This window comes from Diorhabda carinulata, chromosome 5, assembly GCF_026250575.1.
Source record: "Diorhabda carinulata isolate Delta chromosome 5, icDioCari1.1, whole genome shotgun sequence".
NCBI lineage: Eukaryota > Metazoa > Arthropoda > Insecta > Coleoptera > Chrysomelidae > Diorhabda > Diorhabda carinulata.
In genome coordinates this window covers 19,397,785-19,414,517 of record NC_079464.1, presented here as the reverse complement: position 1 = coordinate 19,414,517, position 16,733 = coordinate 19,397,785, and the positions used below count along the sequence as shown (strand labels likewise).

Below are 16,733 nucleotides of genomic sequence, written 5' to 3'. Positions count from 1 at the left end.
ACAGGATGAACTAGAATGTTGTTTTCTGGATTATAATTTTGTTGTATTTATAATTATCTACTGATATATAACTATACTTCAATTATTCTTATTATTTTTCATTATTCATATCTTTTTGTTATAACCTTTAAAAATAATTAATTTGATTAGGTTTCACACTTATATGTATCTAAATACATATTTTGTTAATAAATCTGTTCATTAGATAAATGATATCGAAGAAATTTATAAATTAAACTTGGCAACATCTGCGATAAAACGGTCAGAGGCAAATGCACGATGGATGGATACTTGGGTGGGAAAATTTCAATTATTTGTCTCAAAGGCAAAGAATGCGTGCTTGTTGCATCTTCAACGTTGTTACAGGATATATGTATGGGTCATTTGGGGTAATCAATTTTAATATTTAACAAAGAATATAAAGATAAAAATTACTATTTAATATTTCGAATAAGTACAAGACTTATTATTAGTTATAGATATTTTATTATAAGCTTTTTTATACAACTAATTTGATTATTAAATAATTTGATATAAGTAAACATAATTCAATAAATAGGGCTTCTATAAAAGATTGCATAACTACAGAAAAATGACAAGTCGGAGCAAATGCTGAAAGCTATATTAATTGAATAGTTTCTCGTAAGATGGCGCAACTCATCATTTTTAAAATTTATTCGCATTTTTTTCAATATGTATTAATTAACAAAAAATATGAAATAAACCCAATAATAAAATAAGTGATTGTCAAATTCCTTCAATACTAAAAGTGTTTCTTGCTTCTTTTTTGAAAATCTAATATATATATTAACCCCTCCTTTTCACGGAGTACAACGTTTCTTGTTAGAAATTACCGAATAACCTAACCAAAATTTGATTTTGTATTTTAAGTATTTCGCCCCAAATATTGGCTATTTATGTACTTATTTTTAAATAAAGGATTCCGTTAGCATTCCAAGGGTATTGTTAGTTGCCTATGATATTACGGGTACGTTCCATTTAATAGCCGTAAAGTCGCCCACATCTGTTACCAATGAAATTTATAATTCACTAGTAGGCGTAAGGTCTATTTATAAACAAGAAGTAATGGATGAAGTGGGGAGAGCGCTGGGGAGTAGTGACGCCTATTATGGCACGCGACGAGCGAGGGCTTTATTTGAAAGGATACAATGTATGGAGGTAGAGAGAAGAAGACTCCACGGAATCGTTCGAAATATGTTAAATCGACTGTGTTCTGTGATCAAACGTCAACTATGTCTATGATTTTAACCTTTCATAGAAGAAAAATGATTGAATTCGTTTATGAAGATAGGAAAAATGAATTTGAACTGCATGAACTATTCTCTATAATTTCGTTTTAATTATAATGACAATTTTTATATACATATAAAACTGGGTGAGTGATGAATACGCCCCGTAATTCTTTGGAAAGGAACTAGACAAAGTACCTCACATTTATCACATATTGTTAAAATTGTAGAGTTCAATAAAAGTAACCAAAATAGCCTCTGTTTTGAAAATATTCGTGTCATAAAGTTACAAGGCACAGAAAACAATAGTCCTGACAGCGAACGCTCAACATGTTCCCCGTTGTGGGCGTTAAATGGAACGTACTCTATAGCCGGCTCAATTGGCTGTCAATTGTATTCTGTCAAGTATCATTTTTTGATTTTCTACAACATGTTGAACTAGTGAGAGAAGTCGTCTATTTTTATATTTATTTATATATTTATATTTATTTGAGTATCAATGTTTTTATTTCTTCACTTTAAGTTATAAAGTGTTTAAAATATAACTTTTTATTATTTTTACGGTATGTATATTTTAGAATAAGTAAATAAGATTTTATAAACATTAATTGAAATATTTAATTATGCTAGCCTTTCTCAAATATCGTGTATTTATTTTTGTATATTCTATTATATATTAAAGTACTCAGGATAGAATAGAAGAATATGAAAATATTTTATTGGACAACCCGTTGTGTATATTTTAATTTGTTCGATCTTTTGTAAGACTTTTTAATGCTTTCATTTCAAATCGGAAAACTATAAAAAATGATTGGTACTATTTTTTATCTTTACATTATATTTGAATTTTTCATGTTTTTGTGGTTTTTTATAGAGATAATGTCATTCGAAAAAAGCAATACATATGAAGCTCTTAATAGAATTGGAAGGGGTAAGTTTATTTACTGTAAACTATGTAGTGAATAAAATTATATATCAAATTTAGGAGCGTATGGAACAGTTTATAAAGCTAAAGATAGGAAAACAGGTAATGATGTAGCTTTAAAACGAGTATGTGTACCATTAACTGAAGACGGGATTCCAATGAACACATTGCGAGAAATTGCTTTACTTCGTCAACTAAATACATTCGATCATCCAAATATTGTACGTCTCTTAGATGTATGTCATGGACAACAAATGGAAAAAGAACTCATCATGTACCTAGTATGCTTTAACTTCATTATTCACCTGAATTTTTTAGTAAACCAATAAATTTCAGGTGTTTGAACATGTAGAACAAGATCTAGCTACATACATAGAGAAAAATTCAAAAGGTTTCTGCTCAATAGAAATTCGTAATCTTGCAAAAGAGATACTCCAAGGAGTCGACTTTTTACATAGTAACAGAGTCGTACACAGAGATTTGAAGCCTCAAAATTTGTTAGTAACACATGATGGTCATATCAAATTAGCAGATTTTGGATTGGCTAAAAGCTATGATTTTGAAATGCAGTTAACTTCTGTGGTAAGTTTTCTTCTTCTGTAAATGAGAATTAAAACAAACAAGGTAACGATGAGGTAGGAATGATTGAATGGAGAGAAGTAACAAAAAAGTGAAAAAGATTGAAGCCAATGGTTTATATAAACTTTACAGCTGTAAATATATATTAATGAGACTTTTGACAATGAAATTAAGTAAAAAACAAAATATTGTATCCACAGTATAGCATTTGACGAAGTTGGACATCCTAATTTGCTGCATTTATATAACTAATAATACTAGATGAGGAAAAGGTCATATCTATCTCCTTGGATGATTCCAAGGTATTAGATTACATTTTTGTGCAAAGCTGTGGTATCTAAGATTTGATGAAATATCGTGTGATTATTTTGGGTGTTATATGAAATGAAGAATGCAGAGAGTTTGTATGGATCAAATAGTATCTGGTGTACCACTGGGTTTAATAGTTGTTTCTTGTATATATTATACTTGTATATAATACTACTTTTGTTAGAATTATGCTATTTAGGCATCTTCTATTCACCAATTTCTTAAAATTATTGTTTTTTATATAAAATATGCTTCTTTTAAGGTGGTCACATTATGGTACCGAGCACCGGAGGTTCTTCTAGGTCTCACATATGCAACACCGGTTGATATTTGGTCTATTGGTTGTATAATTGTGGAATTGTATAGCCTCAAACCTCTATTTTGCGGTTGTTCCGAAGGCGATCAGCTCAGCAAAATTTTCAGGTATGCTGAGACATTTTACATATCTAAACAAAAATATTTATTTTTGTTAATTTAGAATTGACAATGAGATAAAAATCAACTGATTTCAAGAATTTCCTCGATTTTTATATCATTTTTCGTTATTATGTCAAAAACTTTGCTTTATTCCTTTTTATAACATTCTTGTTTGTTTTTCCTGTTATTTTGTCAAATGATTTTCTCAAAGAAAGTCTCTAAAAGGACAGGAAAAATCCTACCACACTTGATTCGCTTCAGTATAGAAGCAATCTAGGTACATATCAGAACCTTGAAGAAGAGCCAAATCCTTCAGATCAATCAGCATCACTTAGTTTTCACCTAAAATTATGGAAAAAGCTGTCGATAATATTTCACGTATTTTTCTGTGTCACTTTTTAATTGTTTTCAGAACTCTATTGGGTTAGTAACCAGGATTCATACTCATACAGTACAATTGGCCTGATCATTGCTCCATCTCTGTTATTTGTTATTTTCCCCTTTTGGGGGAAAATTGTTCTACTATCTTTTGCTATCCGATTTTCTAATTCTTTCACCTCATCATTCCTATCCTTAATCAGATCTCCTAGATAGTCGGAGTATTCAACTATTTCAAAATGTTTTTCCCCCTTTTCCGTCCTAAAAGGTCTTTCCTTATCTCCATTCACCCTGAGATCGAATCTTGTTGTTTCCTTTTCCAATCTATTATAGACTTTTTTCAAATTCCACATAAGGATCTGGCTAATATTCTTTCGGCAGTAAATTAAATCTTGTATTTGTATTACTTTTAATGTGAGACTCAAAAATTCATTATCCATTATCCTGACCAAAACTTTATGTATAACATCCAATAATGTAGCACTTTTTGTCACCTAAATAATACAGTGTTGTTCCAATAATCTTCTTGTCTACTTTTTCTTCTCAGCATGGAGATTCTTTAATTATTTTTCAATTGCTATATTTCATGTTTTATCTCTGTGTCTGAAGGTTCTTCTACTTCCCTTCTATCGTCCTTCTCTGCTGACTGTTATTCCGGAATTTTTTTTTTGTTATCATTCAGTTCATTATCAACTTTTCGATCTACAGAGTTGGTCTTTCTGATTTTTACCTCACCTCCTGAAGAGTTTGCTTCTATTGCTTTCAGTTTTTCCTTCATGCATTTTCTTTTTTTGGTATTCTGCTTTTGCCTGTTTTCTTGCTCGCATCGTGGGTCTGTAATGTGTTGTATAATCGAATGGGTATTTCTAGAATAATTGGTAAACCATCAGAGAAAGAATGGCCGGAAGAAAATGTGTCCATAAAATGGAATTCTTTTGACGTTATTAATACAATCACCATAGAAGAGATAATACCTAACATTTGTGAAACGGCTTGTGATTTGGTTATGGTAAGTACAATAATTATCGAATTTTTTGAAGAAAATTTCGTTTGTAATCAATTTTCTATAAAAAAGATTATTTGCTTCAGAGTATGCTTACTTTTGATCCGAAGAAAAGGGTGTCAGCACTTCAGGCATTGAATCATCCGTTTTTCACTGAAGAACCTCTGAACACGTAAATACAATGAAAATCGTTTAGGCAAAAGAATTTTATAGAAAACTGTAAGGAATCTTTGTGAAAATTTTGCTTAAACATTTTTTTTATATAGTTTGATTGCAGTTTATTTTTTTCTCCCAGGGGCCGTTCATAAAATACTTCACGCTAAAATTAGTTTTTTCTCACCCCCTCCCCCCAATATCACGCTTTCTGTGACCACCCCTATAAATATCGTCACAAAAACTAACCCCCCTCCATCTGATATTATACAAATTTTGAAAATTTAAATATTCATTTAGTTTTTATAATAAAATATGATAAATATCTTTCACAACAAATAAATAAATAATATTTTTATTAATCAGAAGTCCAAGAATTCTGTAAATGTGCCGAAATATCTATAATAGGTATTGCAGCATCTTCTTCTTCATTTATTTCAAAACTACCCTTCACTTCATCGTCATCATTCATTCTTCATCATTCTGCATTTTCCGTGCCATCTTTTTCATTAATACGCATAAATAGTTCTCGAGCTCATCGAGCTGCGATGCGAGTTGGTTGTATGCGTCGAACTACTTCATCTTTTCTTTTTCGTTTTGGATGTAAATTTTTTGAATGCTGTAGTAGAGTTTTATTAGATGTGTGATATAGACTACATTCTTTGCATGTTCTGCTTGCTAATTTATCGTAAATTGACGGACAAAACCAATCGTAAGAAATTTGTTGAAAATCTTCAGCTTCAGGCTGAAGTTTCACTGCAAGACGGGCAAATAAATTAAGATATTTACCATCTTCAGAATTCACTTGCAATACCTTTAATCCGTTTTGAGTTTGTTGTAATTTAATTGGTGGAGGCAAAAATCCGTTTGGAAGTAAACTTCTCAAACTACTTCTAGTTTGGCCACAGCAGTCTTTGTCTGAGCATTTCAAAATTTGTAATAAGTATTGTGATTCATGAACATGTTTACAGTACCAATCATTAATTAATATTTGTGCATCATCACTATCATCTTCTTTTGGTGCAATATACTCTGCATCTACATCATAACCATCAACTTTTAATGACTTCCAAACACTAGCTAAAGTTGTCCCTGCATATTCAAAGTTTTTTTTCTCAAAATCTTTATCTACAGTTTTACCGTAAGAATCTAAATGCGACCCATAATGCTCATAAGGCAAAATCAAGCCAGCAAGCTCATGACTTAATGGAGCCATTCTCCTTTTCACACGATTGTAAGCACTCCTGCCTGGTGCATTTGTAACAACAAATAAAGCATCTAAATTAAAATCACGAAAATGCTGGATAGCATGGAATATTACTTTTTCATAACGAGGATTTTCGTCAGGACCCCCATCAGCAGAAATGATCACTACAGGTTTTGGCGATCCAATGTTGTTTTAGGCCAAACTTTTAAATGACTCCAGTTCAAAAATTTGTTTGAAATCATCAGCATGTGTCTTGGCTGTCGAACTAGAATGTTTGCAACTTCGAATAGCTATAAATGTTGGTCCTGAATAAGTTACTTTTGAAGGATTTCCAAAACCATTCGGTTCAATAACAATACCCGTGTATACAGATGGTATCAATTTATATCCAGCAGCCACTACCCAGTCATGGTCTCGAAGAGAAACCTTATATTGCATATACATCAATAATGGTGCTTGTTTTGAAGCTGATGTAAGTCCGATCGGAACTCGGGCTTTATCATCCTGAGAAAAAAAATACTTCAGTAGGTCCAAGAAAAGAAGCAAGACTCTCTAAATATCTACTTGAAGCTGTGTCAATATGTTTTTTCTTCAAGTCATTTTGAGCACGAATTAATTTCACTGGAACCGTAGAGACATGTCTCTTTCCTTCACGAGAAATTGAATTTCGTGGTAAAAGTCGTAAATACGTAGCACTTCTACTCAGTTGAAAACCTAAAGTTTTTAATTGCTCGTGTGACTGATCTAAATTTTTACAGCTTCTTACTGTCTCAGTTCTACGTCTTTCAGCAGAGCTACCAAAGATGACAATTTTCATGATCGTTTGCAATAAAGCTGGTTGATCCTCTTCTAAGCTCGGCCGACCTGGATTGCTTCTTATTTTTAATTTTTCTGCTACATCCGGATGCTCAAGACAAACATCCTCAAGCTTCCTTTTTTTATTGTACGGGATTTCGATGATCTTTGTTGAGCTAATTGTTTACGCTTGAGAGATTTTTTTTTCAGTTTCTATTTTGTCTTTTAGTTTATTTATTTCTTTATCAAGTCCAGCTGTAGACAATCCAGAATCTCTTTGCAAAAGTAATGAATTTAAACTTGATTCCATAACTGAAATTTTTTTTGCTCTCATCTTGGGCGGGTGTAGCTGTTTTTGAACTGCACATTTGTTCTTGACAAGGCAAGCTATTTTCAATAGAGACTGTTTTTTGTGATGGAAGATCTTCTTTACTCGTTGACGCTTGAGGCCCATCTTTGACTGTATTTTGTGGCTAAAAAAACAAAAAATTGATTATAAATATGGATTAATAAAATTGATTCAATAAAATAGAGGCTTATACAGGCTAGTTTACACTATAAATCTACATATATAGAAATTATTCATGATAATGAAATAATATATACCGCGAATAATATTGATATAACCCCGATAACAGTAAATATATAAACTAGGTACAAAAAAAAAAGTTTTTGACTTACCTTAAGTCTTGCGAAAAACGTTAAATTTCTTGCTTTGTTTTGAATTATCTTTTGATTTAAAGATTCAATAATATTTTGAATATTCACTTCAAATTGCTTGCCATCACTTTTGTATTCTTGTTTGAGATCATTACAAATCTTGTCAACATTTTCTTGAATGATCATTGATTTTTTATCCGGATAACACTTTTTATAAGTGTTAAATAATTTTTGATAAAGTTCACCTCTTATCGATGTCATTTTTTTTCTTATCTATATATATATATATATATATATATATATATATATATATAAATATATAAATATATAAATTTTGGTGAAGTAATTCACGTGATAAAAAGTATTAAATTGAGAAATATAAAAAAAGCGTCCGAATTAGTTCACCACTATATGACGAATGAAGAAATTATATAATAATAAAACCATGAGAAACAATATTTTCATTTGTTACTACGGAAGAATCCAATTGTGACCGATCGCAATGCCGCTAGAGCCAAGTCAAAAGGCTAAACCACAGAGCCAGCGCTCATGTCGAAAAATAAACAAAAATAAATATATTAAGTTACAATTTATAGTAATAAAACTGGATATGTTTGAAAGTCGACATATTTACTATAAAATAGAAAATAAATGACTTTTTGTCATGATGAAAATTTAAAAATAAAAACAGTAAAAAAATACTTATTGAAAATATTTTAATGAACAACGAACGTCACATTGTCATACACCCCCCGTCCCCCTTGTCACACTCAGGAAGAGCCCTCCCCCCCTTAAGTGCGAATGTATTTTATAAATGGCCCCTCAGTTGTATGTGTATCATCTATTTTTTAAGTAAAAAAGAAGTATTTTTGTAATTTTTTTTATTTAAAATCCTTATCCATCATCCTAAATTCACACAATTAATTTTTAATTCCCTACAACTCTAATTAATTGACAATTCAAAAGAAGAAAGAATTTTTTTCAGTGTGGTTTTGAGTGTATTTTGTTTCAGTATAGTTTTGAGTGTTTTTTTTTCGGTATAGTTCTATAACTGCTCATATAATCAGGATTATTTTGGTCCTTTTTTATAAAGAATAAAATAATATATACAAAAAAAACTTTAATTCTATTTATTTTATCATATATACATAAACATTTATATAAAAAAATATAAATATATGGGCATCTTCATTTCGATGTTATCAACATAAAAAAAAATTATTGTCCAAAAACTTTTCAAATTTTCAAAAAAACAAATCGATACTTATTTCGAATACCTAGTATATCCAATTAAGAACTGAAATATTATAAAATGATTTTTTTTTAAATTATATTAATTCATGATTAAGGGTGGTGTGGATATCATCTATGTATGGGGTTGATTTAGTTTTTATCTGATATAAATACCTAACCAATATATATATATATATATACATATATATAAATATACAGGGTGTTTTAAGTTTACATTGGTTACAATCATTTTTTTCTGTTTTTGTTTCACAAAATCTAACAATCTAATTCAAAAAAATCTGTAAAATGATGTATAAGTAACTTAAATATATTGTAGTAAGTTCTATTAACATTTTCAACTGATTTTATTAACATTAAGACTATAAATAGAACTGTAAAATGAACAAGAGTTTTCGAAAATATTCTAAAGACATTTTGGAAAATGTATATGAAACTGCAATTTATATAGAGAGAAATGAAAATATGGAAACAATTTAGGGTTATATGGAATTATATATTGGGTGATTTATTGTTCCAATGATTGGAATATTTATTTCCTATTTATCTCTGGTTTTGTTCTTAAAAATCTAACAATTTAATTCAACAATATCAGTAGAATGGAGTATATATGTCTTATATTGATTTTGGTAAGTTCTATTAACATTTTGAACTGATTTTATTTGCATTAAGACTTAGTCACCAAATGGAACCATAAAATGAACAAGAGCTTTTGAAAATATTGTAATAAAGCAAATTTATATGTAATTGCAGTTTATATAGGGTGATTACCGAGTTCTGGAATCTATTTGGGGTTATGTAAAATTATATACATTATGATTTATGGTTTCAATTAATGCAATATGTTATTCTCTATTTTTGTTCCACAAAAACCAACAATTTTGTCTAAAAAAACTGCATTAAGATGTATTTGGATTCTAGTAAGACTTCACAATATTTTGAACTGATTTTATTAACATCAAGACTTTATTCTATCAGTAAAGCAACAAAATATTATTTGAATAATTGCGAAATGGACAATAAACAAAATTTATTGAAATTTCAGTTTATACAGATTAAAATATTACTGAAAACTATTATCTTAACCCGCAAAAAATTATATACAGGAAGATTAGTTTTTAATAAAATTTCAAAAAAACTATACAAGTTGTTTTCGAAATACTAGAGATTCGCCATAAACAACATAATTTTACTTCAAATTCTTAAAAATAATTTTATGTACACAATTTTTCACTACCAACTTCTGGCACTTCTGATAAAAATCTATCAACTCTCTGTCGATATTCTAAACTACTTTCAGCCTTCGGTAAATCTCCACTATCTTTTTTTGGTAAATATTTCGCAAGCTTCTCTCCTGAAGGAAAATGATCTAGAATATCCGAAGGAAACGTGCATTTACCGTTTCCTTTTTTCACAGTTGAAACTTCCACGTGTCTTCCTTTACTTATAATCATATCATCCGGATACGAAGACCTCATTCCGACATAAGCCACTTTAGCAGATAATATTGACCACATTAATCCAATCAAAGACAATATTATAATATTCATAGTTAAACTGAAAGTTATAGGGGAAATCGTGGCTGCTTCGTAAATGTAAGTGTCATAATTGAAATTTAAATTCAAACAAGTTAGTAAGGAAAATAGTAATCCAATTAAAGCAGTTATTGTAGAAAACGTAGAAGCTACAAAAAAGAAAGTAATATTGCTATCAATGTACCATCGTTTCCAAGCTATTGTACCAGTAATGAAACATAAAGCGAACCCTGCAGCCATTAAAAAACACCCCGAACACATCAAAGTTGGTAGGTCAACATAAGTTTGGGAATCTTGTAGAATTGTATTTGAATCCATTTTCCTATACGAATCAATTTCGTTTTTGTATGTTTTATTGGTAACGGAATCAAAATTTTCTATATCACTATTGTTCGTTGAAGAAAAGATTGAAATCTCAGTCTCGTTTTGGTTAAAAGAATTGTTCGTAGAAGATTGTACTGTTAATTTTTGTACAATCAAAACCCCCATCAATATAGAGTAAAAACATAATTGCAAAAACACCACACTAAGTCCTATCACAATCGAAGCGGAATATCTTCTTTCTGAAGGATATTGTGATTGTAGTACTCTATTAGTTTTCGTCTTGATTTTAAAAATCCTTTCCATGTTGACGATGAAACAAGAACATCCTGCAACAAATAAAAAAACTTCTAAATTAACAATCTACTGATATCGAAAACTTCCTTTTAATTTGAATAATTATTCTAACCTAGAAATGTTAGTCTATAGCCATAGATAAAAGATATACAGCATCAACTTAAGGTGCGTTCCACTTAGCATTCACGATAATGACAATCTCGACCGTTCCCCTTCCACTTAGTCCAGAGTGTTATAATCGTAAACCTAAATGGAAGCGTTTTTGCGTTGAGATAAATATTAACGAATGGCAAAACAGAAAAAATAAAACAAAAGCTTTAAAAGGTTATATTATAATTTGTAAGTCATTGAAATTTTTACTGGTGTGGTTAACTAATTAACATTTAAGTAAAATCTACGGTGATAGTAAAATATTTAGTGGTGCGTCACTAGAATGCTTAAAAAGTACTTATAATATCCCAAACCGCATCAAATAATGAGATAAATTCTCATGGTTACAATCAGCGTTGCTTAAGTTTTGAAAATGCCGCCAATTTTCTCACGCTCACTTCGACTCACCTCTTAATTAAGGGTCATCGTGAACATAATCATGACATCATGAGTGACGTTATAGTCGCTATGTGGGACGCCCAAAGGTCATCTGAGAGTTGTAACCTATATAGAAGAGTTACTTTTATTTCTAGATCAGCCCTAACTGCGATAAGTACTTTTATATATTATGGCATTCATTATTGAATACACAAATAGTACAGCGAACATCAAAATACAAATTGAACGATGTGACGTTTGGCATTTTCAAAACGCACACGTCAAAATGCTCATTGACTCACTCCATTCCGCAATAGTCGTGACGTACGTCCATTCTGCAACGTACGATTGTGCCCTTATATTTGAACGAATAACTTTTGGGAAGAATAGCCAGAAGTTATTTATTTACACAATTTATCAAAGACAATACGAAAAAATCAAAAATCACTAGAGATATATACCATCGTCAATGCAGTTAAAACTTTGTTTGGAAAGTGATCCCTGACCCGCGGCGTGTAACGTCAACACTCACATTATAAACTCTATAGTTGTGTTCGGTAGTGCTGTTCGCTGAACACAGATCGCTTGTTATCACGTGATATTGTTATTGCCGAACAGAAAACAGAAAAAAAATTAAAATAATTGAAGTCAACTGGTGAGAACAGTAACTAGTGAAGTTTGGATTCTTATGAAAGTACACACGCAGACGTTTTAAATGATTATTTGAGAGCAATGGAGAATTGATTCATACTGAAGTTGGCTATCAAATTGTGACTTAGAGAAATGTCAAATGAAACGTCAAAAGTCAAAACAGATCTAACAATCTTACATGATTAGGAGCAAAGAGATTTTACTCGAAAGTGTTCAAAAATGTATATAACCGAACGCGAACCGAGCAGTGAGATCGAACGATACCGAATAATTAGAGTCATCAGATGTACAAAAGCGAACGCAGTATTATACAAGGTCTGGCTATTAAATAACGAGACTGGTTTCGAAAAAGGGTTATATTATAAAAATTATTCTACATTCGAATGCTCCCCTTCAATATACTATATATAATGTAAGATTTTTAAATTAATGATATTCAATAGTCTACAAAAAACAGACTTTATATTCGCATTTGATTTTATGGTTTATTGTGCATTCAAACCAGCTAATTGCATATTCTATTCAGCGGTACGTCAGTAAAATAAATTTCCATATCAACTATTTCTTAAAATGATTCTATCAATTTCTTTATTAAAATAATTAAAATTTTGTTGCTTCAATTTCAATTCACAACAAAAGAATTTATACGTTTCGATCTAGAACTTTATTATACCGTTAAATGACTGTCGTTGTTTTACAATCTACGAACTGTAATTTACTTTTTTATTGTTACAACTATTAGACCGTTTCTTTTCGTTTTTTATCATTAGCAGCTTTAAAATCGAATTTCTAGAAATTTTTAAGCAAATTTGTTATTCTAACTAGTCTCTATGTACCAGGTGGCTCCCGCTCAGTAATACTAGGCCCGTTTTTATTTTCAACCTCCGATAGGCTATAAATAAAATATAAGTTCATATAAAACAATAATTTTATTATAAACTTGCGGTCAAGTTTTTCAGTACCATCTTCAAAGAAAATTGCCGCCAATGAATAGAGTACAAAACTGATCTTGAAACTTCTGGAAATTCCGTAGACAAAGCAGTAATGATGAATCAGAGGTTTTCTTTCACCATTCTGTCAACTCGTTGAACCAGGTCATCTAAAACGACAAATCTGCGTCCTTGGCCCCCTTCATCATGCACATCTTGAAACTTTCGACACCATCACTCATAAAGTTTTCCCTATACACACGATTCATTCTCCGATGGATTTCTGCAACATAATAGCCTTCAGCCTGTAAAAAACTTCGCAATTCACACTTGGCGGAAGAATCAATAAAGACGGACATGGTTACGTGGCTATAGCACAACGCCGACTGACGCCTGAATGGCGGAGTGTGTAGTGCGAGATCTTCGCAGCCGCCTTCAGCGCATGCTCACTTACTTCTGCCCGCGTAGCGTCTATACGGAGCAATCGGAGGTTGATAAAAAAAATGGCCCTCGTATATGCCTCCAAACTTTATTTTTAACCTTTAATGTTCAAAGTATACGTATACGTATTAAAAATGGGTTAATTACGAAATGATGACAAAAGTATGTTTCTAATAGTGAAGATAAACTGGTTTAATTCTATAAATTACGCAATGTCTGGTACTACTTCTCATTGGTTTCAACACGTTAGGTATTGTTCGAATGATAAAATATACTCTTATTCTTATTGTAAATTACCGTGTAATAACGATGTATTTGTTTTGAATTATGAAACTTTCTTTTCGTGTAATTCGCTTAACATTATTCATAGACGGTAAGCAATTTGTTTTGTAATGCCATAACAGTTATTCAGTTATCTGTGACTAACGTTCGAGACTTTATACATCATTATGTGAATTGTTTATTATAATTTGCGTGAATTTTTCTCGATTTTTTAAACGAATATTTACAGATCTTTGTTTTTATAAGCTTTCTGTTTAAAATAAAATAGTTGAAATGTCACTTAAATCAGCATAGCAATAAGAGCAGACATAAAAAACAATAAACAAAACATTGAGTTCTATATAAGTGCAGTATTACGAAATTTTTCGCTGGGCAAGTTTTCGAGAAAGATTAATTTTTTTGAGACACTACTTTTTCCGAATTTTCTTGGAATTATAACCTGTGAGGTCCCGTTAGGTTCTGTATAGTTATATGATGGTCTAATGTTAATTAAATCCTGCTGGAAAAAAAATTTTTTTCACAAAAAAATGACTTCTTCCAAGTTTTTCCAGCAGAAGACTATCATTAGTGAAAAATTGTAGACTTGTGCGGCCTTTTTAGGCTTTAAATAATCAAATGCTCGACTAATGCCGATTAAATGCTGCAGAATAGATGAATTTTTAGGAAATGTCACGAAAAAAATTAGTTTTTCCGAGTTTTCTCAGTAGAACACTATCGTTAGTGAAACATTGTAGACTGGTGCGGCCTTTTTAGGCTTTAAATAATCAAATGCTCGACTAATGCCGATTAAATGCTGCAGAATAAATGAATTTTTAGGAAATGTCACGAAAAAAATTAGTTTTTCCGAGTTTTCTCGGTAGAACACTATCGTTAGTGAAAAATTGTAGACTTGTGCGGCCTTTTAAGGCTTTAAATAATCAAATGCTCGACTAATGCCGATTAAATGCTGCAGAATAGATGAATTTTTAGGAAATGTCACGAAAAAAATTAGTTTTTCCGAGTTTTCTCAGAGGAACACTATCATTAGTGAAAAATTGTAACTTTTACGGCCTTTTTGGGCTTTAAATAATCAAATTCTCGACTAATGCCGATTAAATGCTGCAGAATAGATGAATTTTTAGGAAATGTCACGAAAAAAATTAGTTTTTCCGAGTTTTCTCAATAGAACACTATTATAACATAAAAATTGTAGACGTCACGATAGAAATTATTTTTTTGAATTTATTTATCAGGTGATTATTGATGCCGAGGAATTATAGACAAATGTGGCCTTGCGATCTTGAAAAATCAAAAGGTCCTATTGTGAACCTCTTTTATTCTCCGAAAACAGGAGTGAATGTCGCCAAATCCACGCAAGAATAGAAAATTGGCAACGGAGGATTTAATTATCAATTATCTATTGATTTTGCACATTTAAATTGCTTTTCCAACTTTTTTCTGAAACTCAGTTAGCAATTAATTTTCCGCTTATTGTTTTTTCCTCTAACTTTAGAGAAATATATTTAAAGGGAAAAGGATAAATGAAGATCATGTTTTTCATTTTGTTTTAATAGAAAATATACAAACAAATACAGAATTATTATTTCATTAGATTATTTGAATGATTAAATACTTGAAGAAAACAAAAAAGTGTTTAATTAAAAATAATGTTCAAACTGCAGGTAATATTCTAAGTGACACGTATCACAGCAGCAGCACATCTTTGGTATTCTTTCAAAAAAAATAATTTTGTTCCATATCTGACCAAAGTTAAGTTAAGCTCCTGTATGGTTTGCGGTCGTGAGACAATGGATTTTGTAACTGATCCCAACCACGCTCTACGGGATTCAGAGCATACGACTTGAAGAAGACTTTGTATTCTTTTCTAAACCCGCTGCGGCTCGATGTGGTCTCGTATTATCATCAATCAAAATAAAACTGTGACAGCGAAAGCTTCGAAAGATCGAGACATGCAATGAGTCATGGATATATACACTTGTGTACCCTTAACAACAATTGAGTGGATGGGTCTTTCAAAACGAGCCAAATGAAATAAAAGTTTTTCACGCACAAAGCACCTCGAGGTTTTTGAACAGTCAAAACATCGAATCGATGGATAATCCGACGTTATTTGGCGCCCAATCATTTCTTATTCAGGCAGATCAAAAATAAATTGCGAAATCAACGTTTTTTTACACCAGAAGAAGCGATTGATGCGTTCAAATCATAGGTACAACATCAAAGGAAAACATGCTTCGACAAATATTTGTCTATCTCAAAACTTAAGTAGCAACCTTCGTTTTGACCGATCTTCCCCAGATCATAATTTTACATCCTCGAAAGGGATGAATTCACTGCTCAAAAGTTGCCTGGGGATCTCAAATTCTCATTAAGGTTTCTTCTTCTCATTGATATCGATACAGAAACTGGATATAATCCAATAGCACGAGAAGATTCTTCGACGGTTAATTTTCTTCTTAGCGAGAGTATAAAGACCCAATTGTACCGTTAGATATTTCTTTTTTATGTATTCTGAACTCAGCTTAAAAAAATTAAGTAAAAAAATTCCCAAAAAGCAGCACTAAAATCAATTCACTTAAGTAATATATTTTTTTTTAAATGTCTTTATTGGAAAGAATGTTTTTTCGAATAAATTTATTGACAAAGTGACCTTGTCCTAGATATAATGAAAATATGTTAGAATATATTAAATTAAATATAAATTAACGTTACTTTTTAATATTGCAACGTGATATATATGATGGTACTAACACGTGACTGTAAAGAATTATTACATATCAAATTAACCGTTGTAGAAGTAAATTGATGATTTGAAATTGCGT

The 16,733-nt window shown here is 30.9% G+C and overlaps 2 protein-coding genes across 11 annotated transcripts in view; one reads left to right on the top strand and one right to left on the bottom strand.

Moving 5' to 3' along the window:
• The first annotated feature begins 1,643 nt into the window (after positions 1-1,643).
• Positions 1,644-8,551, top strand: LOC130894100 (cyclin-dependent kinase 4). 2 transcript variants are annotated; one of them, XR_009059288.1, is made up of 8 exons: positions 1,644-1,813; positions 2,125-2,181; positions 2,236-2,456; positions 2,512-2,757; positions 3,326-3,486; positions 4,729-4,867; positions 4,948-5,508; positions 5,759-8,551. XR_009059288.1 is itself a non-coding variant. In XM_057800689.1 (7 exons), exons 2-7 carry the CDS (start codon positions 2,130-2,132, stop codon positions 5,035-5,037), a joined length of 909 nt encoding a protein of 302 aa, XP_057656672.1. In that variant the 5' UTR covers positions 1,644-1,813; positions 2,125-2,129; the 3' UTR covers positions 5,038-8,551. The 2 variants fall into 2 exon arrangements, 1 of the variants encoding a protein (XP_057656672.1); XM_057800689.1 differs by having other exon boundaries at positions 4,948-8,551.
• A 1,310-nt stretch (positions 8,552-9,861) lies between these two features.
• The window catches only part of LOC130893688 (uncharacterized), a 38,002-nt gene continuing 31,130 nt past the window's right edge, over positions 9,862-16,733 (bottom strand). For 6 of the 9 annotated variants that reach the window (XM_057799990.1, XM_057799987.1, XM_057799989.1 and 3 more), the window contains one exon: positions 9,862-11,112. In XM_057799990.1, the coding sequence (XP_057655973.1) occupies positions 10,142-11,089 (948 nt within the window). In that variant the 5' untranslated portion in view covers positions 11,090-11,112 and the 3' untranslated portion in view covers positions 9,862-10,141. Of the gene's footprint in view, positions 11,113-11,192; positions 11,303-11,638; positions 11,845-12,069; positions 12,181-16,733 lie in introns of those variants that run through there. The other 3 variants (XM_057799995.1, XM_057799994.1, XM_057799992.1) reach the window with 3 other exon arrangements.

Coding starts and splice junctions, on each gene's coding strand:
- LOC130894100 (XM_057800689.1), top strand. CDS start 2,130: ATGTCATTCGAAAAAAGCAATACATATGAAGCTCTTAATAGAATTGGA. Junction 2,457..2,511: donor AAGAACTCATCATGTACCTA/GTATGCTTTAAC, acceptor AATAAATTTCAG/GTGTTTGAACATGTAGAACA. Junction 4,868..4,947: donor CGGCTTGTGATTTGGTTATG/GTAAGTACAATA, acceptor TATTTGCTTCAG/AGTATGCTTACTTTTGATCC.